The sequence below is a fragment of the Lepidochelys olivacea genome (assembly GCF_965140295.1).
Source record: "Lepidochelys olivacea isolate rLepOli2 genome assembly, chromosome: 4".
In the NCBI taxonomy this organism is placed as follows: Eukaryota; Metazoa; Chordata; order Testudines; family Cheloniidae; genus Lepidochelys; species Lepidochelys olivacea.
The window spans coordinates 21,948,544-21,974,730 of NC_140414.1; the positions used below are offsets into that span (position 1 = coordinate 21,948,544).

The 26,187-nt window shown below is 46.4% G+C and overlaps 1 protein-coding gene and 1 long non-coding RNA gene across 4 annotated transcripts; both read left to right on the forward strand.

The window, feature by feature from the left end:
* Positions 1–4,245: 4,245 nt before the first annotated feature.
* LOC311520275 lies at positions 4,246–17,604 on the forward strand. The gene is made up of 4 exons (XR_014711538.1): positions 4,246–4,413; positions 5,509–5,708; positions 6,261–6,413; positions 16,864–17,604. It is a non-coding gene; the product is annotated as an uncharacterized lncRNA (long non-coding RNA).
* Positions 17,605–18,566: 962 nt separating this feature from the next.
* Positions 18,567–25,280, forward strand: PRDM8 (PR/SET domain 8). 3 transcript variants are annotated; one of them, XM_084625791.1, is made up of 4 exons: positions 18,567–18,897; positions 21,057–21,277; positions 22,113–22,344; positions 22,854–25,280. In XM_084625791.1, exons 2-4 carry the CDS (start codon positions 21,059–21,061, stop codon positions 24,131–24,133), a joined length of 1,731 nt encoding a protein of 576 aa, XP_084481917.1. In that variant the 5' UTR covers positions 18,567–18,897; positions 21,057–21,058; the 3' UTR covers positions 24,134–25,280. The 3 variants fall into 3 exon arrangements, with proteins under 3 accessions (XP_084481917.1, XP_084481919.1, XP_084481918.1); XM_084625792.1 differs by lacking the exon at positions 18,567–18,897 and adding an exon at positions 20,214–20,342; XM_084625793.1 differs by lacking the exon at positions 21,057–21,277.
* Positions 25,281–26,187: the final 907 nt, after the last annotated feature.

Consider the following 26,187-nt stretch of genomic DNA (forward strand, 5'->3'; position numbering starts at 1 on the left):
CTAACTCATAAAGTATCTGCAATTTATAAAATCTTACCTGATCTAGAACAACTAGCTAACCAGAAGAAGGACAAAACCAGAACAGAACGGAAATGAAATCATGCTCAGTGCAAATCTGGATTAGACAAGAAAACCGAAAAGGCCAGTCAGAGCAGCAGACTCCAAGGACTGGGGTCTACAACTGAGAACGCTACACTGATGGTATCAGAAAGCAGAGTTCCAGGAATAGTCAGCAAAGTCACTGGGGAGGATCACAACCGTAACAACAGGACATAGGGAACAAAGTGGTTTCTTAAATAAACGTGTTGTTGGGCATGTAGGACTTTAGAGTTCGTCATTAACCCCTTGAATTGCAACTCGAATGGAAGTTAGCCCACAGAGTGTGAAAGGCACAGGTTGTATGTCCTCACACCCACTACCCCCAGGAAGTTGCATATCGTGATCCACATGGGAGATGACAAAGGCAAGGATAACTGTAGCAAGGCCTATATTTGGTAGGAAAAGTCACCATCTCCGGGCTATCCCTAAAGTCACAGTCTCTTGGCACAGCAAGCCACTGTTGTTCTATAGGTTCTCACTTACACTAAAGCCACTTTACACAGTTCTGTCAGTGTACAGGGCTCTTAAAGTGGATGTCACTGTAATTTCCAAATACCATTAATGGAAGAGACCTTGTGTCCTTCACCTAGGCTCCAACCTTACTATATCAAGTCCCATGTTGCTCACCACATCAGCTGTGAGGCTGTCATAGGGGCAGGTTTTTCAATGTCTTGTTTCAATTAGTTGGTTGTTGGATATCTTAATTCTTTTTAGTGGGTGTAGAGCTTTTGAAAGTTTCTATATTAATAGTCCTGGAGACTGTCTCTACTCACAGAACAGGGAAAGCCTGTGTGTCAGTAGCATCCTTTGCCCCGCCGACTTTACCCCCATCTCCAACCCCCTTCCCCAAGCCACGAGATGTGAGACGAGAGTTCAGACGCCATGCCCACTCTGTCCTGGGCCTCTGTTTGCAGAATGCAAACAAGGGTTCTAGAGATCTCACTAAGAACATCAAGATATTGTAGAGGTCAATAGTTCAGCAGGATTCCAAAAAGGGTTGGACAGACATATGGATACAAGGAACATCTAGAATTACATTAATTATCAAGGAATTAAAAAAAAATACCTGAAGGGATATAACTCTCTTCTGCTTCAGGGCATAAGGCAACCACTAACTGATGGAGGATAGAAAGGAACTTTCTCTATGAGTAAGTTATCCCATAATTGCTGATTGCAGGGTTTCTTGCACCTGATTGCAGGGTTTCTGGAGTAGCTGGTACTGGCCACTGTTGGAGACAGGATGCTAGATTAGATGGACCTGTAGTCTGACCCAGCTCCTTCCCCAAAACTTTTATTTTCCATGCTGGATTTGTGAGGTCTACTAGGTTTGGCCCTCACATAGCTTTTGGACACAGTGGTCAAGAGGGCTCACAGGCAAAACATCTTCCTTTAATTCCACTTGGTTTTTATTTCCAAACTATGAAGAACCATCCTGTAAGCAAGAACAAGTACTAATGTCCAAGAAGGAATGTGGACAGGAAGCCACACATCTTACCCCCCATATCAGTGTCATTTGCCACAACTAGAAGGAATGTGAGTGATCAAGGGGCCTAGTTCTAAGCCCACTAAAGTCAATGGGAAGACTCGTGTTGATATCAAGGAGTTTTGAATCAGTCTCTGAAAGAAGAGGGAAATAGGCAGCCTCCGATAGTAAAGTGGACAATAATCCACGCTTAGATGTCTGAGCAATGGCACTTGCAAAACAAACAAACAAAGGTTTTTTAAGCAGACGAACGATTTTATTTAATCTGATTCCAGTAAATCTAGCCACATGGACAATCTAAGGACTGTGTCCTGCAAATGTAATTTAGTGTACAACTATGTTGTAATGAAGTCTGTAAACATCTGTATTCCTTTACTGAATTCCTTACCTTTAAACAACAACAACAATCACTAAACACTGGGAAACATGCTGGATACCAATGTCAGAAATAGAGGTGTGACAAGGAGATATCAATATGACTGAAGTAGTCAATTTCTTTGGAAGGCTCTCTTCACTTACATTTAGTGCTGATTGCCGGGGCGCAGACTTCATGGGGAATGAGACCCAGTATCAGGATTATTGTTACTGTTGTGTGACATCAAAACTATCAACTAACATATTTGTACTGTGACTATGAAGGGTGCTAACCCTTTCCTTTCCCAACCATGGACTGTCCTTATATCCCCCATATGCTGCATTACTAAATGACACTTAGCAACTTTATTTCCTTTTCTGATACAACTGTTTGGTGCTTCACACGTGCAGTTTCACTTTCATCTCTGACATCTAAACCTATTGTTTCCTATATTTTTGGTGTCAGTGTGGAAAGAAGTCATACTTGGATTGGGCTTGCCTTTGGACTAGCAGCAGATTGGCATTGGGCATTACTGTCAGGACTTTGGCATGTCATTTAGTAGAAAGCCTTGGCTAATGAATGCCATCCACACCTAGCAGATGTGCCACTAAGCATTATGCCAGATCTTTTACATAATACAGTGCTGCTGGACACAATACTGCTTGGGAAAACCATGGTATCATTGTATCGCCTTTGGTATAAAATTACATCTAGCTCACATTTCTGCAGGAGGGAGGAAATTGTGCAGTGGAGGGTAATAAAGTGGTGGTTTCCCCTTCCCATGCCCATATATCAAATCTGTGACTAAATCATTTTGGTGTCGATTTCACTCCTATGCCAAAGGAGAAGTCTTTTTTTTTCTTTTAACCTCCAGTACTAACTCCAGCTGGTTCTTCAGATGCCTTAGCACCACACTACAACTGGCTCTGCTTAATTTATAGGTTCCCACGTTAATCAGGTAGGTCTCAGCTTTCGGTCTAAACAAAAGAACATTAGCAAAATCATTGAGTGTGGAACTATAATAGAAATTTCCAAAATACACTGGAAGCCAAGTGTGCTGCTATGCATAAATCATCCCCCCTTGGCAGCCTTTTCTGTTTGGTCTTTCCTCTTCTGCCCTCCATCGGAAACAGGGAACATTTATGCTGCAGAGGCTAAAGGAGAGGAAAGTTGCATTGCACCGAAGAGTCCAGTTGTGCTCCCAGACGCTTTGACTGTTGTGGAGACAGTGTGTTACGGTTCGGGGGAGGAGGGCGAGAGATCGATGTGGGAATAACAGGGGCAGACAAGAGGCAACTGAAAAGCTACAACGTCCAACTTTTTGTGCCTCTCTGTTCTCCTCCGCACAGGGAGGCTGGGCTCGCTCTGCTTTGCTTTGCTCCTGCTCTTCGAGGGGGAGAAAACTGGCCCCAAGCCGGGCAGTTGTTTCAGGCGGAGGCTTGCCCCTCCAGCTCCCCGTGGCCAGCAGGGCTGGCCCGGTTCCCCGCTCGCCATCCGCTCCCTGAGCTCGCCCAGCTCGCACCGTGGAGGGGACCTGGGCGCGTCTCCCCACCACCCCCCACCCAAGCCCCGGCTCCTTGTCCAGTCTCGCCCCGGCCTCCCTCCGGCTCCTGCCCATCCCGTCCTTCCCTGCGGACCAGGCGGCTCCGGATGGCGGCTCCACCCGCAGCCCCGGCCCCCGAGCGCCCTGCCCGGCTGCGGGGGCAGGAGCCGGGTCCCCGCCCCGGGAGCGGGCGGCGGCGCGCGAGGTAAGCGGGGACATCTGCCAGGGAGGGCGGTGGTGGCGGCAGGGCTCCCGGCGCTGCGGGCTGACGCCTCTGCCCGCTCCAGGGATGGGCAGATAGCTGGGGGATCCGCTTCCCTCCTCCCTTCAGAGCGTCCTGAGAGAGGCTGGGGTCCCTGGCTCCCCGGCTCCCCCTGCAGCACCAGGGCGGCTCTCCTCCTTCTCCACTCTTCTTTCTTTCTTTCTTTCTTTCTTTCTTTCTTTCTTTCTTTCTTTCTTTCTTTCTTTCTCCTGCACACACACACACACCCCTCTCTCTTTCATTATATTCCTCCAGCTTTCTTTAGACATTATCGAGGAGACAACACTCCTGCCTTGGCAAGCGGGTGGACCAGATGACCTAATAGGAGAAACATCTCCCCCTCCTTCCCCCAGTCCCTTCTCTCTCCTCCGAACGGGGAGGGACTTGGGCTTCCAGCCACAATGGGGCTGCGAATGAAGACACGTGTGCCATGCACTCCGCTCTCCTTCGCGATTGGGCTCAGTCCGTTCCATCCGGACCTCAGTGCGGACGAGAGACCGATACTGAGAGCCAGAGGAGAAGAGGTTACATCCAGGGGATTCTTTCTTGTAGGCCTGCCATAGGTTTGCGGTTGTTCTTGCTTTGGGTGTGGAGCTCAATTCCAAAAGGCAGTGGAGATCCTCTGCTGAAAATAATCTTGCTAGCCCCTGGGCGGAAACCCTGGGGGAAAGGTACGTGGGCATGAAGGGTTTATTACTGAGGGCAATCTGAGATGGCGACAAGACACACACACATGCACAAAGCAGCACTGCCAGAGAAGTTGTCTCCCCGTGTGCCTCTCCTATTTCAAGTGAACGCTTCCCCCTTTTATTCTCCATCCCAGTGTTTGAATGCAACTTTTGGAAAGTCCCACGTTAATTAAGAGGGAAAGCACCGCAGATCAGACCAGCGAGAGTATTCTTTCTCCTATCAGTCGCTGGATTCCCACTCCACTTACTGTCCTGCCCTAGCAGGGCTCAGCTAAAAATAAATAAAACTTTCCTTGCGCTGCTTTCACCCAAGTACCAGGGCCAGTTCAGTAAGTATTCGCCCCCAAATCCTCCAGTAAACATTAATCAAAATGGATAGTGAATACAAAATATGTCCCCTTGCCATATCTGCTTCTTAATCCCGAGAGTAATTCTGAAAAACAGCATTATACAATGCCTCTATTAATCCCTTACACGGACAAATGCCATTTCTGACCTTCTACCTTTGATGTGACTGGGGTCTTTTCAGTCTGATTTTAGCCTGGTTAGAGAAATGCTCAGCTGCAAACACAGGGGGAGCGCGGTGAGAGGCCATTAACGTAATATGATGTGTATTTCAACCAAACACAGTTCTGTTATGGAATCAGATAACACAATCATTAATCCTGTAATTACCTGGGAGTGGTGGATGCGTGCTGGGGAGGGGTCGCTCCTGACTAAACATGGTGCCGCGGGCACGACTTGTTTTCATTTAGCTGATCATTTTCCAAAGCCTTCTGAGTGAAGTGACCTAATTCGGCGCTTGACACGGTGTTTGGCTGAATGGTTGCACGGGCGATTCTGGGTTGCCCAATAGGTGAAACAAACTGGCCCGTGTAATCCCAACGAGTTGGGATTTGCCCAACGAAGGGCTGGTTAGCGCACTGCTTGAGATTTCTCCATCGTGTTGTTAAATGAATCTCTCCCCCCACCCCGCCCTCCCAGCACACACACACACGTCTACGGCTTTATTCAAAACCGTCTTCTATTCTCTCATAATCGTAATATGCACCATTGCCTTTGATTTTTATTAATTAGGGTACCAACGAAGATAATGGAAGGTCGAAATAACAGATGACTAGATGGAGGGAACTAGCGTCCAGAATTCTGCAAGAAGCTGGGGAGTCTCATGTACTTGCTTGCTACGAAGGGCAGAACTGAGTTAAACAACATTGTCACCGTTAATTGTTGGCATCAGATTAATACTGTGCCGGGGTCGCATTATTAAACCAACCAGGGTGAGTGTGTAGCTCAGGGAACTGCACATTGTTCCTCTCTCCTTTTTGACAATTGCCACTAACGCAGTATGCATTTCTCCAGTCAAAATACGGAGAGCCACTTTTAACAATTCTCTGGACCCTGATTAAACTTCCTTTTTTTTTAAAAAAATAAAAACAATCTTCATTGTAAATCAGCTGGTGATCAAGTTGAAAGCGGTTTTTCTGCTGGAGTTTGGCTATTTTGGGCAATCAAGGAGGAAAAGCATTCTCAATCAGGCAGGGCCGCTTTGGGGGGCGTGGAGGGGGGACCCGTTAAAATTATTTGGACACATTAAATCGTTCACTTATACAGAAGACGAATGCAGGACATTTCGCCGCTCTTCACAGGTTCCCCTCACCCTCTGTATGTTTCAATTGAAAACCAATTAAAGGTTTCTATAAATCTGTTAGCACCCCTTTTGTGTGGGGCCCTCTGATGCATGCTATATTGCCCTTTAGATGCCTCTTCCTTTTTTTGTTTTACAATTGTTGTATCAATATAATGCTTCCTTTCTTTCTCTGTCTCTATAGATACAGATACACAAGGCAAACTAAAGGTTTCAACTGCTATTCAGCGCCTCCTCATTTGTCCCGGAGCCCTAACACTGGTGCCTTTTCTTTCCTGGCTGCTTTTCCCTGCTTCTGGAGCAGCAGTTATGGTAGAAGCAGATGGCTACTGATTGGGTGAGCTTTGTGGCTTTAATACTGAATACTTTATGGAAAAGGACTTTATCATGCTTGGTTGGTCAGAGGCACAACGGGATGAGATTTATGACTAGAGAAAATAAATCTCTTTACGTTTCAGGCTCCTTCACACCCTGTGTCAACTTGCTCTAGCAGAGCCAGGGCTGGAAAACCCCGCATCTTTCCCCTCCCCCCGTCTTTTCTCCCAAAGTTGAGCAAACGCCTGAAAACTTCAGGAATTCTCACTCACTGAAGCAGCTGCATCAGCTCTTAAGGCTGTGGTGGGAGGGAAAGTTAATTGCTAGCTAACAGGCTGTGGTGTCATAATGGTGGATCAAAATATGTTCAGAATTCAAGCTCATCCCCTAGGTGGGCTGGGATGCGGACCTGAAGATTACACGGTTATAAATCCACGCTGGGAGATTCTGATGGTGGCATCCTAATAAGCCACGCAATGCAGGGTGGCCACCAGGCTTTGCTCAAGGAGACTTTTGGGTCAGGCTGCTGGTGGCCTCCCCTCCCTGGCTGTAGAACACACCTACACTATGGGCGAGATTTTCAAAAGAACTCAGCGTTGGCCTCACTCTGCTCCCGCTGGAGTCAATGGGAGTTTTACTGTCATCTTCAATGGGACCAAATTTAGACCAAAGCCCAGTGCTTCTGACCGACACAGCTCTCTCAGTGTTCTGACTACACACAGCTAGGTACTTACATCCTTAAAGCATGACTCAATTTCTTTTATCTACCTATCTACCTACCTATCTATCTCCATATACCCCCTCTATTTAATCTATCTATCTATCTATCTATCTATCTATGGTTTTACTGTTTCTACATGCTCATCACTTGTATCTAAGCACTGAAGACATTACCTGTGTCCCCAAATTGCACAAAAGACAGTGAAGGAACATGGTCCTTGGTCATGGTAAAGGTCCCATCTATATTACATGCTTTTAGCAATGATTGGCGATGATGTAACCAGGGACCTTGAGGTCATTGTGTTTCTAGGGCAGATGGACCTTTAGACACAGCAGGATTTAGCATAGACTCTGGCCTTAGAGGCACTTCCCCTTCAACTCCTCCCACACTCATTACCTTACATACTACTCCATTGTGGAGGCATTCCCCATATCAAAATATAAATTCTTGTTTAGCATTTTTAAAGCAATTAACAAGCCAGGGATTTTTTTTTCACATTTCTCAAACTGTCCTTAGCATTTCTACCAGGTAAACATCCTAGGAACAGATTTTCAAAAGAAAACTAGTGATTTTGGATTCCTTAAATTTTGGTAGCCATTTTTGACACATGTTAAAGGTACTTGATTTTCAGAAGGCAGATGTTTAGCATTTGCTGAAAATTCAAACTGTTCCACACCCAGAATAATAAATCACTTCTGAAAATCTCAGTCTGACATTTTCCCCCAATCCTTTTAAGATCACAATTAATAAACGTTTGGTAAACGCATTTTCCAGTCATGTCACAATTATTTATTGAATGCTTTGGAGAATATAAATTTTTGTAGATCTAAATAGTTCCTGAGCACTTGCTACGCTTTTCTCAAGTCTGAAGCATGCTGGAAGCGTTTCATCGGAAGGTCAAGCGCAGTTGGGGGCTGGAGAAATAGCAGAGAGGAAAGGAGAAGGTGCCTATGGTTTAGATCTTTCTTTGTAATTTTCTGTACATTGGAGTAGAGAGGGCTTTAATAAACCTGTATGAGGTATCTAAGGTGCCTTAGGTTTTTGTTGTTGGGACAGAGATTGTTTTATCTTTGTGGGAGTGAGTTATAGCAAAAGTCTGAGTCTGTGGAGAGTAAACTTTAGAGTCATGGTTTTTCAAATGAAAATTTGGGAAATCTTTCCAAATATCATTGACCTATATAGCAGAATGGTGGCTAATGCGGGGAAGGGAAATATAAAAGGAATGGAAATGTGGGACTTGTCTTGGAGTTGAGTTGAGAAAAGGGTGAGGAGACTGTGTAGTGGGACTAGTCCTTCAGCAAGGCATCAAATTCAAGAAAAGCATTGGAGGTACTACTTAAAACATGTCCATAACTGTGTGTGGAACTGGTCAGTAAGTGTTTGTTCACTGAAATAATTCCTCTACACACATGTTGGTGAAGTGCTTATCAATATACTGGGGGATATTTAAATGGCCACTTGCTTACTGGTAATGTTTCCCTAAGGCCCAGGTGATGCACGGCTATAAGTACTTAACAAATACATGGAGGACTGTGTGGTATTTTGTCTCAAGTCACTTTCTTCCAAGATGTACCCATCCATTTTATGGGCTCATCTACTGTGTACTCTGTCCCTGAGATACTTACCTCAACTTTATGCACTCCCCCAAGTGATGACCATGCCTTTGAGAAAGACTATTCCCCTCACTGTGAGACACCAATCTAAACAAGAGATCTCTTCCTTTGATAAGACATCTGGGATACCATGTCAATGCCTTAGCCATCATCCAAACCACCCCCATTAAAGCAGACATCAAGGACACCGCTCGCTTCTCTGTGGGACACCTACATCTCTCAGACATGCTTCCCACTCCCATGAAACAGAGAAGTATACACGAGACTGCTGTCAGACAGACTGAAAGGGTTTGGCTACGGTGTTATGAGGATTTTGATGAACTGCTCTCTCCATCTCATTTTTATAAGAGCTGGACAGTGGAGCATGTTTGCTTACCCAGTGCTTAACTAAGACAGGGATTTAGATGAGACTGAGATGCCTGAGGCAAAACTCAAAACAAGATGGATGTGATGCCAATCGGGTGAGGGGAGACATCCAGAAGAAGTGGAACATGTAAGGTCTGTTTCCTCTATTATAGGGGTTGGTGGTTCTAAATTCTACGAGTCCTTTTGAACTTCTGGTTGCTTCTGGGTTTCTCAGGTAGCACCAAAAGCCTGAAGAGTCGTTTCCCACTGTATCCAAGAGGTTGTGACCAAATAAAGTTATCCATGTCTATTGTACCTCCAAATTAGATGCTGCTGTAATTTCTTCTCCATGGAGATTCCCTCAAGGAGCATTCAGAAACTTCAGCTGCAGCGGAATGAAACAGTCCATTTACTTAGCGGGGTGTGACGTGTGGATCACGTTACACCTGTGTTCCATAAACTGCTCTGGCAACCAATTTGTTTCTGGATTCACTTCACTTGATTTTACTTGATAAAGCCTTATATTGTTTGTGTCCTGGTTATTTTAGATACCGCCTATTTCCTTAGCCCTCCGCAGTATTTGAGATCAGCTGAGCTACCCTACCTAAAAGTCCCCAGATTTGAATGATAGCAGATGAAGGCAGGACATAACCAAGTGGCAGGGCCTTGATCTAGAGCTTCCTTCCTATGTACTTCCAACAAACCCTGAAAAGCTTATATGTTCCCTCAGGCCTAGTATAAGTAAAAAGTATGGTTGAGGTGAGTTTCTTCTCTGGGTTTAGACTTTTCCCAGTGGTTATTTTTATTTGATTAGTGTAGTTCATTATAAAAATGCATAGACATGATTGATGGGTGCATATTTTGGAAAAGGATACTTCCTCAGGCCTCCGTTATTCTCACCCCAATGAAAAGAGAAGCAGCAAGATTTGAGGCAGCATTTACCATTTGGAAGTGGGGAATCAAAAGCATCTTTTCCGCCTCCTTCCTGAAATATAGGTGGAGCAGAGAAGGCCTTTCAGGACCAGGTATGAAAGATATGCCCTATCTCAACTGGGAATGCAGGAATAAATGGGAGAAATTCCATAGCCTATGTTATGCAGGAGATCAGAATAGGTGATCATAGTGGTCCCTTCTGACTTTAAAATCTATTAATCTATGAAGAAAGAACTTTTTACTACAAGTTTGTATGCAGTAAATTGATCTGATTCTAACGAATCTGGGGGTGGGGGAGCATTATTTGACATGGCTAAGGATGGATTACCTGCCTATCTATCTAGCTTGCCTATCATACTCATCCCCATGGTAACTTTACATTGAAGAAAAATCTTTAATTGAATGTGACTTTTTTAAAGGATAAGTAATTTTTAGGTGAACAAACTACATTAGAGAAAATAATCCATTTCACTTTACACAGACTTATTTTTCTGCTCTGCCTCTAATATGGCAGAGCAAAATCTTAGGGAAGCTCCTGATAATTCTTCTTTTACCTATTTCAACTACTTTTTCCTTCCTATGAGTAAGAACACACCCTATTATTATGATTTCACTTTCTATTAATTACTGTATATATATATATATATATATATATATATATGAATGTATGTTTATGTGTATTGATGTGGATGTGTGTATTTACTCCCTATAGACACATATTGTCCATTTCCCATACCAGTGCCTGATATGATATTAAATAAAGGTTAATGCATATGACAATTAGTCATTAATAATAATGTGCTCATTTCAGCAATCCAGTGCCCTGTCGCTGTTCTTTTGCTCCCAGCTATATTATTTAGCAAATCAGTCCCGTTTAGTTCCACTTTATTGCCCAATTGTCGTTTGAATTTATTATTAAATATCCTACCAGTGTCCCCACGATTTAGGAATACCCTCCCCCTCCCGCGAAGATTTAACATTAATTATGAGTCAAACAAGCAGGATCAAAAGCCTTACTGGGTTATCTGAATACCATCCTTCACTTGTTCTAATCTTTGACGGGAGTTTCTCGCTGTAAATGTGCCAGATAGAACTTCCCAAATCTTGAAAACCCGGCATAGAGTTTCCATTCGGATTTAGCTTTGCATTCAGGCTGTCACTGAGATGCCAGAGGTAGGGAATCGCACATATAGGGAACAACACGTGATCTGACAAAAGGAAGGAGATGGCTTGCCCAGCAAAGGAGCTGAGAAGTGGCTTGTGTGATCATTACAGTAACAACTGAGACAATATGTAGCGTGGGACTTTTTCCTGCTTCCTTAAAAGCTGGGGGTCTGTCGATTAGTACTTTATAGGGACAAAGGGCAATAAATCAGCCGGAGTGGGAACTAAAACACTCATGCCAACTAGCTGATTAGGAACTGAGATTCCCAAAATCCCATCAAAACCTAAATTTCAGCCAATCAGAATAAGGGGCTGGCTATTTGACATTGGCTACTGTAAAAAAAAAAAATCCTCTTTCTTGTGAATGGCACATTTTTCATGTGGTGTGAAAAATAGTCACATGACTGATTCCCTAGCTGAAGAAGGCAATCCTGAATGCAAGCTTGAGGCTTCCAATAATAGCAACAGAACGCTGATTTCTCCCTAACTGTAGCTAAGAATACGATCGGGTGAAGGATGCTCTTCACGCTGGCTTTGACTTGCAAATCTCCGCAGATAGTGGGGCTCTCACCTTCGTCGCCTCACGCACAAACTGTGACGCCTGAACCTCAGTGAGGTAGTGGTTGAAGTCTCCCTCGGAGGCGCGAGTGCAAATGTCTCGCTGGTTCTGTACATCCCCCCCTTTGTGGCGAGAGAGGGAGACAGTGAAGGAAGAGCACTAGACCTGTTCCAGCACTCTGTTCTCACTGCTACTTCGCAGCTCATTCCGCTGACCGCCCACTCTTTTACCTACCTTCGGACTAAAATAACATGAGCCTGAAATCAATCCGAGGGGGAGCGTTTATATGGACACACCCACATTTCTTTCAATATTAAGTAATATATATTCCGCATCTTGATTCTCCCCACGTGTGGACAAATCTGAAGAATACACATACTCTCTGTGTGTGTGTGCGCCCGCGCATCTTTATAGCACTCAGATATTTTGGAAGGTGGGTGAGCACCAAGGTAAAACAATACTGGCCTCACATTGCAGGAGGACAGATTCTAATGGAGTCGGGTCTCTTTGACTAGGGGAGGTCCATGAAACTGACCACAGCGGTGTACTTTTTAGCTATCGAATCAGCACTTCCCCTTCACGGACTCATCAAGACGTTTGTTAGTTCATTCGAGTTAATTAGCACTCAATTAATTCGAGTATAAACAGGCCCACAAATTAGTCTAGACAAACCCAAAAGGACTACCACGCCAGTACCCACACCTGACCATTCCCCATCTCCGAAACATACCTGGGGGACTATAGTTTCTGTGCAGTATAAGCTAATTTATTAGAATTTAGACTATGCCAATGTGGAGTTTCTTGACTCTTTCTAAAACATCAGGGGTCAAATGAGCCTCTCTATCTCTTCTCAGCTTTAGCAAAGATTGTGTTATTTGTGGGGGTGGTTTTCAGATCTTCTTCATTTGTATTTTTGACGAATCTTGTCAACGTGTTTTTAACTGATTCCAGGTCATCTGTGTAAATCTTACCCTTATCACTACCTGGACTTAGAAGAGCACTTCAAAGAACCCAAAGTCATCTTTACAATTAACCAAAATCAATTTCCACTGCAAACGCACACAAGGTGTTTTTTATTAGACACCAACATCCCCTTTTACTTCATTCCTCAGATCCCTTGGTGAGCATAGAAAAAACACCGTGGAAGGGAAAACTTTTCTGAGCAGTGTGGTTTGGTGGTTAATGCAGGGGACTGGGAGTCAATAGACTTGCGTTGTTTTTCTGCTCTGCCACGGCTATTGCCTTGCTGAGTGAGCTTGTTCAAGTCACATGATGTCTCTCCGTGACTCAGTTTCCCCCTTTGTAAAATGGCGACAATGCTACCTACCTACCTACCTTCCTAAGGTCCCGAAACAAGATTATGCGATGAAATGTGCTATAGATACTACTCTTTACGAGTGGGACTTTCATCTGTGTAGGGACTGCAGGATCAGCCCCAGGTAAATATTTATGAATGATTATTGTTGCGCCAGTGCACTACAAAAAGACACTGATTCCCAATCATGTAACCTAAACCATCAGTTTAAGTAGCCAGTGCTTCTGTAGTTTACATCTTAATATGCTGAGTATAAAAAGCTTGGCATACTGTTCATTTAAAAGGATACTACCGTTTTCTTATTCAAACATTTCATCCTCCTTTAGTGCTTCTCCTTGCCCTCTTCAATATCTACCCCTCGCAGCGGGCCATTTTACAGTGAGGAATTTGGGAAGGGCTTGGTTTGAATCATAGAAGACTCGGGTTGGTCATCTAGTCCAACCCCCTGCTCAAAGCAGGACCAATCCCCAACTAAATCATCCCAGCCAGGGCTCTGTCAAGCCGGGCCTTAAAAACACCAGTAAGCCTTACTCACAGGAGCCCCGACAATTTCTAGCAGGAGTGATGCTTACTCACCATTCGTTGTGATGGGGTTGCTTTTCAGTGTTCTGAACTGATGACCTTCCCCTGATCATTTTCTCATGACCGCCTAACTGCGGAAACAAAGATAATCAACTCTTGGTGTAGAGTACAGCAGGATAAACTGGACGTTTCAGAGTGTTTCCTTGAAAGCTGTTACTGAAATGCACCAGATTACCTGAATATAGTCACTCCGACCCAGACATGCACACATAGATTTAGGTATGTCCTCTGCACACATACGTGTGTACAGTATAAGCTGCATGCATTTGAAGTCATGAGTATAGATTTACAACTGAACTACACTAAAACTACTTTTGATTTGACCTATTCTAGCTGTCCCGGTTTTACTATAGGGCCTTATGGAGCCTCCCACTCCCTAATAGGCTCCGTAAAAGCTCTTCTTCTGTGGCAGTAGATTAAAACACAGGCTATTGAATGTAGCCTTTTCAGTGTCAGAGTCGTACGTAGACTCAGCGATGATTACCTACTCAGCACACAGCCAGACTAGAGCTGGGTTGCCTTGAATGCTGCTAAAATGAGAACATTTGAAGACAATTCACAGCAAAGAATTTGTACTGTGAAAATCTAAACGCTGATTTTTGTATATACACGTGGGATTCTTTACCTACCTTTTTTAAAATGGAGGTGATCCCCTTGCATTGTCAATACAGTTCTTTGTCAATACAAGTTGTAATTGCTCTCACCTGAGTCGCAGCATAATACTTACAATACTGTTTTGAGAATCTTCTTCTTATTTCACTAATGTCTATTTAACATAAGGCCAAATTCGGCTACCTTCATTCTCAGGGATTACTCGACTGAGTAAAGTGAATAAAATTTGTCCTTGCAGGGACAATCTATGTCGTTCATTTTTACTCCACCCCTTTAAAAGAAGCTTTCAGGGTAGCGTCATCTTAGATCTCTTCTCTAAGAAAACCAAGTTGCTTCTGTAGACTAAAAATCATGTCTGCTTTTATGCAACTCGTATGTTTTGCCATACATACTAGCCTGGTGCTAATTACAAAGTTTGAAATAAACTGAGCTTGGTGACCAAGGGGAGCTCGACTAAAAAGTGTTTCTGTAAATGAGGCATTTCCATATTTTTGCTTGTGTGCTGTTTCATTTGAGATACTGGATTCAAACTTTCTTTTAAAAGAGATCTTTCTAGCATGTTACTTGAGAGGCCCTGGTTCATTTTATATGTTGATGATTCTTCACAGTGGGTGTCTGCAATTTCTCCACCCAATTTTTGCAGGCCATATTTAGACTTTATGAGAAACTTGCTGCAGTAAATAATACAGGATCTCTCCCACCGTCTGTATGACTGACTAGGACTTAAAATTCACCTGCTGAGCTTCATAGTAACACTTAAGTTATGCCCTATGGCAGGATGTGCGAAGGGAATTTAACCTCTCATATGATTTTGGTTGGATCAAATTTCTCCCACTTATGCAATTGGGCCCGATCCTGCTTCCATTGAAATCATTAGGATTTTTGCTACGAAACATAGGCGCGCTCCCCCACCTCGGTAATCTTGAAGCTTCTTTCCATCTAGTTTAGAAAAATAGCCATCTCTTAAATAAAAAAAAATCAAAATCTTAATTTTGGCTTTTTTCTGGACTAATGTACCAAATAGTGTACAAAACTAAAGGCACAGTGGTTTTTTTGGGGGGAGGGAGGGGATGAGGGGGTTAGGGAAAGGGGACTGGCTTTGTTTTTAATGTTTTAATGGAAAACACAAACTTCAAAAGGGACCGGTTATGGGTATACAACTATTATTCTGTGAGGCTTAGATGAAGCTGTGGACGGGGCTTCACTTTTACAGTCGCATTCGAAGCTGGATAAATGCACACAGATCTCTTACCAACCCCCTTTAGTGTCAGGGAATTTCAGTAACTCATACTGTCGAAGCAATTTCAAACTAGTTTATGCACCGTGAGGTCCCATAAAATTCTCGCAAATAAAAACGTGTACATTTTCTCTTTCCCCTCTTAATGACGGTCATTTGGACAATTTAGCAAGCAAGAACAAGAACAAACAAAGCAAGAACAGCATCATTTAAAACACAGGACAAAAATCTTAGAGGCAGGAATTAATGCCTAAATTGGGTTTACTCCCATAATTTTAATGTTATGTCAATCTCTGGTCCAGGAGAGGAAGGGTTTTGTGGAATTAATAAGATAAATGTTGAAAGCATGTTATATGCAGCCTTTAATCCTAATGTCAGAAAAATCGTAATTGTGGGGAGGATAAGTGAATTTGAAACCATTATCCAACTCCCTGATTGCAAACTCTTTCTATTCACCCCTGTGAAACGCTCTGTGTTTTTCTCTCTTTCTTTTCATCTACGCTGTGTTGGGAAGGATGGAGATCGGTGAGGAACTGGTAAACAGCCCGTTTTTGTTCTGAAGGAGCCACCTGTATAGTGGCCATGCAGAAGGACTTTTTCTTTACACGTGAAAATACAAAACTTATTGGGAACTTTTCCCAAAGCTTTGCAAAGGCAAGCTCGCCAACGGGTTAAGGGTTTGTACCCGCTTCTGAAAGGAGAGCAATAATGTGACTCCAAAGAGTGGTTAGGCAGTGAAAGGGCGGGCTGCTTCACCGGACGGCTCAGCCTCCACAACCGCTGGCTAAGGTCCGAGCCTCGCCTTTAGACGCCAATATGGGTCGGTGGCGTTTGAAAGCAGCCCCCTGGTGCCTTTTCTATGGACTGCGGTTCCCTGCGGAATCCGTTCCTCGCCTCGAGCCGCTCACACCTAGGGCCATTCCTCTCGCTGCTGCGGCCACCCCGCCTCAAGCACCCTCCCTTCCCCGTCTCACCCTAGCGCAGGGAGCAGGGGCTTGCGGTTGCCCTTCAAGTTTGCTTTAGTTCTGCCTGGTCCTTTTTGTGTGGATTTTCCCCTTCTCATTTTAAAGTGGCTTATTGGATGGGGCTTTATGAGGCTTTACGGGTCCCCCTTCTCCAGGGTTCTTTTGTATTAGGGGGGTGGGAAATAACCCAAGACAGGAGAGTTAGGTGTCACTAGTCAGAGGAGGGGCCGCTAAACACAACCAGAACCTAGTGGATGTAGTGTGTCTTGGACGAGAGTCCCTCAGGGAGTCTATTCCAGGCGAGGCACATTATCACCAAAGGTAATGGTCTAAAGGGGGCCTGAAGGGAGAGAAGGGGGGAGGGAAAAGCAGTCCATGTTAAGCAGTCTAATTTCATTCTCTCTCTCTCTCTCTAACTTCCCCCAGGGGCTTTCACCTATGGCTGCGTCGTACCAAGCGGATCTGGGTTGGTTTCCCGACGGGACAAAGCCTTGTGAGAGAGAGCTCAGGGAGTCTCCTCGCCCCAGTGCTGAGAGGTCAGTGACAAAGCAGGGCGCTGTCCCATCAGAACCATCCTGCTCTCCCTGCGCTGCTGCGAGGGATGCAGGGAGGCGCAGGTCAGTGGGTGAGGAGTTGTCCTGGTCCCTTCTTTTTCTGCGTTCTCGGCCACACTGCGAGCCCCAAGCGGGGCAGAACCCCTTCCTGAGGTGACCCAAGGAGACCCTGAGGCGTCAACTTCCGACACTGCTATAAAGCCAGAAGAGGAACACCCCTCCACCCCCCCATTGCTATCACTACCCTCGCCTCATAACTTTTCAGACCCCCTCCGGACGTGCAGAGCCTGGTCTAACACCGCCCCCCCTTGCTATTCCTTACTGCTAAAATGTGTTTATTCAGAGGAAAGCCACTTGTTTATTCCGGGGCTAAAGAAGAAAGGTTCCAAGCAGCGAGGAAGCATCCAAATATCCCAGACGAAACGGGGGAAAATTTATTATATTTCATTTTAGAAAAACATTACATATAGCTTTCATGGTCTCTTTGCATCAGAAGAGAGAGTCTCCCAGGGGAAGGACCCTGAGTAAATTCACGCTGGAGGAAACTGAATGCCAAGCCCATCTTATTGTGGGCAAGAGGTGCTTTTGGTTTCTAAAATTAAAGAAAAAACAACAGCAATAGACAACAGAATTGCCTATCACCTGGAAAGACACTTGCAAGCCAAGTCAGCGCCAAGGCTCTTCCTTGCATTGTAAGACCAAACCCCGTTGGCTGAAAAGTAACATTTCCGAAAGTCAGAGTCCTGTCTCGCTCGTTTTAGATCCCAAAGTTTAATAGTTGGTGGAATTCCACACAGGGCTTTAACGATCCAGAGGATAACTCCCCAGAAAGGGATCTTTGCTGAATAAACAAAAGGAGAAAAAATTCTGCAAGTGTACCCGGGGCCCAAAGCCAGGGAGTGGATTGTAAATGCAGCGAGATACTTGCAAACAGGTGAAGACTATCTTCAGAGCAAATGGATTGTGTGCATCTAGACGCGTGGCTCTTGGGCCAGGATCATTTCTTATACGCTGGGGGTTTTAGCAATGAAATAAAAATGGCTACAGTAACACGGGCGGATCCAAATACACCCTCACCCAACCCAACCTGCTGTTAAACTTCGTCCTAGCCTAGTTAACAGCTGCAGAGTGATACCTGCCGACTGAGGAAGGGGCTTACATTCTTCCCCTTAATCAAAGCAAGTATGGAGGCGTTTGCCCCCACCAGGATCAGCATCTGTAAGGGGAGCGCAGTCTCACGGTGAAAGCCTCGAAGAGGAGACTTACACTGGGAATGGGCCTCCTTCTTCTGAGATCCAGGCTGCCGTTTGGCTAGAAATTCGTGTTGCCCACACATACAGAAGTCACCATAAATTTTAAAAAAAACCTGATGCAGGGCTTTTCATGCCACCCCTTTAAAACAAAAGGTTCCCCTTTTATCCGTAGGCCGCAAAAAGCGCGTTAGGAGGATGCTCTCAAAGCATCGGGCTCTGGGATCCCAAGGAAAAGGTGGTGGGGGGGGGGCAGCACCTGCAGGTAGCGAGCAGGAAGGGGAGAGGGAGGGGAGACAGGCAGGGAGAGCGCCGAGCCCACGAAAGAGTTAAAGGGAGGGGACGTGGGCTGTCACGCGTCATTGGGCAGATTCTGTGCAGCAAACAAAAAGTGCGCGTCTGTCTGCCAGTCAGTCACTGCATCGGGTCCATCTGTACAACTCTGGCTCCTGCTCGCGCTCTCTCTCTCTGTCTCTCTCTCTGTCTCTCTCCTTCCACCTCTTTGCCCAGAGCACCCAGGACAGCAGCCCGACCCTCTCCCACTGCCATGGAAATACACTGATACCACAGACACTGGGGGGAACACGGAGCGCTGCTCAGCCTTGGCCACTTTCTGCTTTCCTGGCGTTTGGGATTATATTCTGACCTGATTCCTGGTAAGTAAATATGCATGCGGGGGTGTGTGTGGGGGGGGGAGAGCTCGGGTTTGGTTTCTTTTCTTCTCCCCCGGCTTATTTTCTAGCAGTAAAAAAGACGGGGGGAGATACACCGCCAGCCAGATCGCTACAAAGAAAAGGAGTTTTGAGCAGAAATAGATGGGGGTTGAACAGTGAGCTCCGCTCGGTGCAGGGAGACAATGACTCGGAGGTGGCTTTGCTTTTGGCGAGTGCGCCTGGCTCTGAAGAAGGGGATCGAGGGAGAAAGAGAGGACCACGGGGTTGGTTTTTGTTAAGCGGTGGGGGCGACAGGGGGGAAGCGAGGCAGAGAGCTCTGTGGTCCCCCTGGGGGTGGGGGGCGGTTATTCTTGGTGTTAGACCGCGGGTCCCGAGGAGTGTTTGCCAGTATTGTTACACAGAATTGCGTTTAAATGACTGCGTTCCAACTGGAGCCAACTGGAGCTGCGACCTCCACTACCATGAAAAGCTTGTGGGAAAGGGACTTGACATTAAATAAATAAACCAACAAGGGAGGGAGCTCGGGGGGAGGGAGAGGCTATAACACTGAACTGCAGGGGAATGAGAGGAGATGAGAAAACAGGCACGTTAAAAAAAAATCCTAGAAGCAATGGGTTATTTGATGCTCTTTTAAAACCGCTCTGAAACGGGTAAGGGGGTGGGGGTGTCTTTCGCCACCGTAGAATAATCAATGAAGTTGCACGTTTGAGGGTTTAATTTCGCTCTGTGTGAGAGACAAATGTGACACGGATTAGGGCAAATGGTTGGGAAATGCCAGTTTCGGAGGCATGGTCTGGCTGTTTTGTTTTTTTTTAAATCAGTTTTAGAATTGAAGCGCTTAATTGGATGATAAATCACAGGAGGCTAAATAAGCGACAGTAACAGTATTATTCTATAATCACCCGTTTTCAATAAATAATTAGGATCCGCTATTTCCTGGCCCTTCCATCGCTGGCTTCTAAAGAAATAAGTTACTCGATGGCACAGTTATCTATTAAAATATGTGGGGAAAGCCATTTAAAAGGGGTTTGTACAATCTGCCGGTAGAATTTTTTTTTAAAAAAAGAGAAACAAATAATATCGATCGATGCCCCTTAGAAAGCAGCTATTTGTAAATGGAGGCAGAATTCTCAACCAGTTAAAAGCTATTCATCTCTCTCTCTCTCGGCTTTGTAAACCGGCGTGGAGAGGATCGGTACTTTTGGGGAAAAGCCAACCCGAGGATGATTTAAAACTGGACGCCCCACCGTTAGAGACTTCCCGCTGGAACAGTCGCGTTTTAGGGAAGGAATGTCAGAGATGGGAAAACCAGAATTCACAACTCGTTACACAAATGGTATTCACAGGCAGAGACTGGGATGCTCAGACACAGTACCTGTACACTTCACAAGTCACATTTGACTGAATCTCTCCCCTTGTAGAACAAGGTAACTGGGATTCACCCTCATCCATAAATAAGCGTGTCGAGGTAAAAATAATTACCTCTGCTTGCTGCTTTTAATTAAAGTCTCGGAGGGAAAGTGGTGGATTATGATAATGAGCAGACATACGTTCCCTCTTGTAGACTAGAGCTAAAGGTTAGCCGACATGAAATCAGTGACATTGACAGTCCACTTGAAATCCATTCGCTATGCTCTTCTGTCACACCATGCAACAGAGCACTGGCCCTCTCTTTAGAAGAAGAAAAAACCCAGCACATCAGCTCTACAGAATCCTGCTGGGATGGAAGCTCCTGAGCTGCTTTTCTTTTTGTGCAACTCCTCCAAGTTGCTTTAGCTTTCGAGGATCAATATGCCGATTCCCCCCTCACCCCGCCCCCTCCGCGTGTATGGCTAATGCACAGAGCTACCTCTTCTGTGTTCCGGTGATTAGGGTCTCCTCGTAAATAAATCATCGCGACAGCTTCCGCGAACCCCTCCTTTCATTAATTTAAATACACCTTTACTTTGTAAATATTGCACAGATGAGAGCGGCTTGCCGGTGCTTTCACATTATTAATTAGGAGTCGCGATTAAGTAGAACGTTTGTCATCCTTACTTTCCCCTAAAATCAATGACACTCTTACTTTGTATTAAAAAAACCCCATGCCTCCAGTACAAGTTATGTAACGCGTCTCCTTCCCCCGTTCTCTCCGCCTGTAGTGATGGAGGACGCCGGCGTTCAAAGGGGTATATGGGACGGAGACGCCAAGGCAGTCCAGCAATGTTTGACGGATATTTTCACCAGCGTTTACACCACCTGCGATATCCCGGAAAATGCTATCTTCGGCCCTTGCGTACTCAGCCACACTTCTTTGTATGACAGCATCGCTTTCATAGCGCTTAAATCCACTGACAAGAGAACCGTCCCTTACATATTCCGGGTAAGGATGGTTTGGTTCCAAGATGTAAACGCACTAAATTCTCTCTTTGCTTTTGCAAACGAGCAGCGGTGACACAAGGATGCACTTTTGGAGGGTGGGGACTGAATTCACTAACATTTTCCACTTCAGGAAAGGTTTTCCAATTGCCTTTTTAATCGCTGGGTTGTGCCGATTGATTAATACCAATTCTGCTCGCCTTCCCCACACCAGTAACCCCGCTGATTTCAGAGGGACTACTCCTGTGATGAAAGCCAGCAGGACTGAACCGTCATCAGCTGTCATTTACATATGCATCAAAAACCTTTGAAAAAATCAGTTGATCGTGCTCGTAGATGCCTTTCCAGAGCTGCTGCGTATGGTTGCATTTAAGAGAGACCGAACAGATGTTTCAATTTTTAAAACATTTTAATGGATTTTATCAAACCTCCCTCTTTTAGCAAATCTTGCTGCTCTCTCTGTACATCTTTCCCCACCCACAAAAGAGCAGAGAGACGTAATCATTTGGAATCCTGGAAGATTTCTTTACATTATTGACTTCACATAAACTTTGTGCAGATGTGGCCCTGTAATTGTGCCTTTATAAAGTTGGGGGGGGGGGCGGAAGAACAGGCCGCATTCACATTGCCCTTAGCTAGCACAAATCCATTACAATGTTTAAAGAGTAGCTGGCAGGATTCCGTGGCCCAGAAAAGCCACGTGTATTTTTCAAGACTTGCACACTTCCGACAAGCGCTAGTGTGTGTCCTTTCCGGAGCCTGGTGAAACGTCTGTGATGGGTGAGGAGTGTGGTAATACTTGCTCTCCTCTAATTTCTTGCATTCCCTTCCTTACCTAGGTGGACACTTCAGCAGCAAATGGCTCCTCCGAAGGTCTAATGTGGCTCCGTCTGGTCCAGTCAGCCAGAGATAAAGAAGAACAGAACCTAGAAGCTTACATCAAAAATGGACAATTGTTTTATCGGTCCCTTCGCAGGATTGCCAAAGACGAGGAGTTACTAGTTTGGTACGGGAAAGAACTGACGGAATTACTGTTGCTCAACACCGCCAGATCCCACAGCAAGATGAACGGTAAGTGCTGCGCCCAGGCCAGGATTCTGCATCTCCCAGACAGAGCCGGGTAGGGTTATTTTTTTGGTTTGGTTTTCAAGAAGCTATTTGACGCCTGTGATGAAGATCCAGGTTAGAGAGAGGCGAGGTGGGGGACTGAGCTGAGCAAATTAGCTTGACTAAACCTATGTTAATTAGGTAGTCCAGAGCATCACTTATAAACATATTGGAAATGCAAGAGGAGATTAGGGGCTATAATCTGTTCGTTTCTACCCCACTGGCCCAAAAGCAGAAAGTGACCCGGATAAAGGGTCATTAATTAGGATAGGACTATTTTCCTGGAGCCTAGAGGCCCTAATGATGGCTCGGGGCTGCCAGGCCCTGTCCGCACACAGAGCAGAAGCCGGTCCCTGCCCCAGAGAACGGAAGGGACTCCAGTCTCCGCTCTCGGCCAGTCCCCCAAAGATGCGGCCCGGAGCGGCGACTAACCGGTGGTTGTTGTGTGTTGTGTGTGTGTTTGCCCGGTGCAGGGTCGCCCCCGTACTCCTGCCTGGAGTGCAGCCAGCGTTTCCAGTTCGAGTTCCCCTACGCGGCCCACCTGCGGTTCCGCTGCCCCAAGCGACTGCCCAGCTCGGAGCCCGAGGAGCCGCGCGGCAAGGACAGCGGCAAGGAGCCCGCGGCCAGCCTGGGGCCCGGGGCCAACAAATACTGCAAGCCCGGCGGGCCGCTCCACCCGAACTACCCCAGCCCCCAGGACAGCAACGCCAAGCCCTCCACGGACTTCCACAACCTGGCCCGCGAGCTGGAGAACTCCCGGGGCGGCGGCGGCGGCTCCCCGCGCCGCAGCCCCCCAGCCCCGCCGCCGCCCCAGGCCGGCGCGGGCAGCAAAGCCAAGCGGAAATACCCGGAGGAGCCGGGCGAGGAGCGGGGCCAGGGGGCCGGCCGGGGCCGCTTGCCCTCCTCCCCCAAGGAGGACCTGGTGTGCACCCCGCAGCAGCAGTACCGGCCGGCGGGCAGCTACTTCGGCCTGGAGGAGAGCGGCCGCCTCTTCGGGCCGCCCAGCCCGGAGACGGGCGAGGCCAAGCGCAGCGCCTTCGTGGAGGTGAAGAAAGCCTCGCGCGGGCTGGAGGCCGAGGGCGGCGAGGAGGAGGCGGCGGCGGAGCAGCCGCCGCCGCAGCGCGCCTCGCCCGCGGGCGCCGGGGACCCGCTGCTGGGCGCCCGGCCGGGCGGGCCGCTCTCCGGGGGCAGCCCGGCGCGGGGCAGCGCCTTCACCACGGTGCCGCAGCTGGGCAAGGCGGAGGAGCGGAAAAGCGCCTTCTCCCAGCCGGCCCGCTCCGCCTTCCCCCACGTGGCGCCGCTCGGGCTGGCCCAGAAGCTGGGCGAGCCCTGCCCGGAGGCCGCCGCCGCCGCCCGCCTCTACCCGGCCGACCCGCTGGCCGCCGAGCTGCCCGGCGCCGGCGGGGCGCCCAAGCAGAGCCCCTTCCTCTACGCCACCGCCTTCTGGCCCAAGAGCGCGGCGGCGGCGGCGGCGGCCGGGCCGCTCCAGCTGCAGCTGCCCTCGGCCCTGACCCTGCTGCCGCCCTCCTTCACCTCGCTGTGCCTGCCGGCCCAGAACTGGTGCGCCAAGTGCAACGCCTCCTTCCGCATGACCTCCGACCTGGTCTACCACATGCGCTCCCACCACAAGCGGGAGTACGCCCTGGAGCCGCTGGTCAAGCGCCGCCGCGAGGAGAAGCTCAAGTGCCCCATCTGCAACGAGTCCTTCCGCGAGCGCCACCACCTCTCCCGGCACATGACCTCCCACAACTGAATGCCCCCCGGGTGTAGAGTGACACCCCCCCGCCCCGGTGCAACCCTCCCGGGAGCCGAACGCACCCTGGCCCTCCTGGGCCCTTCGCTGGGCAGGCACTGGGGGGGGGGGGTCTGGATCCCAGTGGGCCTACGTTTCCCAAGCTGATTTGGGGTGTTTCAGAGATGGGACCCGCTGCTGCTGGTGAGAGAGACAAGAGACATTCCCCCCCTCCTCCATTTTTCACACTTTCTATCTGGCCACCCTAGGTAAGCGAGATAGAAAGTGTGAAAAATGGAGGGGGGGGGGAATAGGTTCCTATACAAGAAGAAACCCCGATTATTGGGACTGGCCCGAAAAAAATGGGGACATCTGGTCACCCTAAGCTTACCCAGAGCTCTTCTTCAGGTTTTTTTTTTTTTTTTGAGGGGGGGTGTGGTTTTTTTTAGCAACCCACCTGACATGCCAAGGTCAGATCCCCACTTGCCAAAATTGGTCAGCCTTCATTGTCCTGGATGGAGCTATGATAATTTACATCAGTGGAGGATCTATCTGGCCCTTGATTTTCAGAAGGCAGAAGTGCCTAGTACTTTCTGAAAGTCAGGCCTCTTGAAGGTGTTTCTGTTTGAACAAACACCCCAAATCCTTAGTCGCTTTTGAAAGTGTGGGCCTTTACCTTGCAACATACCAGACCACCCGGGGGAAGGGTTGGATTTTTTCTTGCTTTCTTTCTTCTGTTCGAATGCACGCATTTTCACTTTCCCAAAAAAATAAATAAAAATAAAAAAACTTTAAAACTAATAAAGTACATTTTTTAAAATGTCATATATTGCAACATATTGATGCATTTGTCATACCTTTCTACTTAAATTATTAAGCACTTATGGTTTAGATGTAATAATTATATGTAAGGGTAAATTTTTATTTTAGATATAAAGTAAAAAAAGGAAGGAGGATGCAATGCTTTCTGCATTTGATGACAGTTTGTGTTCTTTAAAAAAAGTAATCAAAGGACTTGACTCTATTTAAGTTTCCAAGGGGGAAGTGCATGTATCATGAAATGATTATGGACTTCAGTGCAGAATGTCCTCAATTCTGTAAATATGTATTTCCTTTTAATACAAAGTGTAATTTTGTGCCAGTGAAATTAAGTCTGCATAGTTATGTGTTTCTTTTTTTCCCTTAAAAAGATTTTATTCAACTTTATAGTTTATCTGGGTATGTTGGATGCTTTGACAATAAATGACTTTATTTTCTTCAAAGCACTTGGACGTTGATAAGTACTTATTTAGAAAGAGTGACCTATCTATGTACAGGGTTAAAACGCTAATATTATTTACTGTAAAGGAGAAAGGCATCTATGATCCATTAGAAATAGTGGGCAAGAAAAATAATCCAGGGTATATTAAACTTTCTAGTATAGCCCCCTTGTTTCTGAGCCCAGTGTAATTAGCAGGGGTTAGGTACAGCAGTGTTGCACCACTGTGTGGGGAGATATACAGCTCCAGAAAGCAACATCTGATTATCATTTGGAAACATTGTGCTGATGTGTTGGGTTTCATGTTCAAAGGACAAAATGTGTAGACAAGCATGCCTGCCATTTAGCTGACCCTTCCGTGTCAGCTTTCTTTTCGGCAGCGGTGTAATTAGCATCTTCACAAATAGCTGGCGACAGATAATTTATATAACTAGATCTATAAGGAGGGTTTAAATTTTGCTGTTCACTCTGTGGGCCTGTGCAAGAATGACTGCAACATTCATGGCCATTAGGAGGCCAGTTGGAAATCCCTCTTTTAAAAGGCACCAAATTCACATGCCTTTTAGGTTTGCCTTTGCCTGGGATCTCTGTGCACGATACCTTATTTTGAAAAAAGCCACTGATGCTGAGGCACTATAGGAAATACAGCCCAGGCACCGCGCTGTTATGTCCTATAAGAGAGTACTTTTAATACTTCCTGAAAAGAAGGAATATTAAGTCTCCATAAATGTACTGTACTGACAGCATTCTGATACGAGCTAAAATGAACTAGACTAACCACCCATGTCTTTAAAACCTTGTTAGCACAATATCAATT

Coding starts and splice junctions, on each gene's coding strand:
- PRDM8 (XM_084625791.1), top strand. CDS start 21,059: ATGGAGGACGCCGGCGTTCAAAGGGGTATATGGGACGGAGACGCCAAG. Junction 21,278..22,112: donor CCGTCCCTTACATATTCCGG/GTAAGGATGGTT, acceptor TTCCTTACCTAG/GTGGACACTTCAGCAGCAAA. Junction 22,345..22,853: donor ATCCCACAGCAAGATGAACG/GTAAGTGCTGCG, acceptor TGCCCGGTGCAG/GGTCGCCCCCGTACTCCTGC.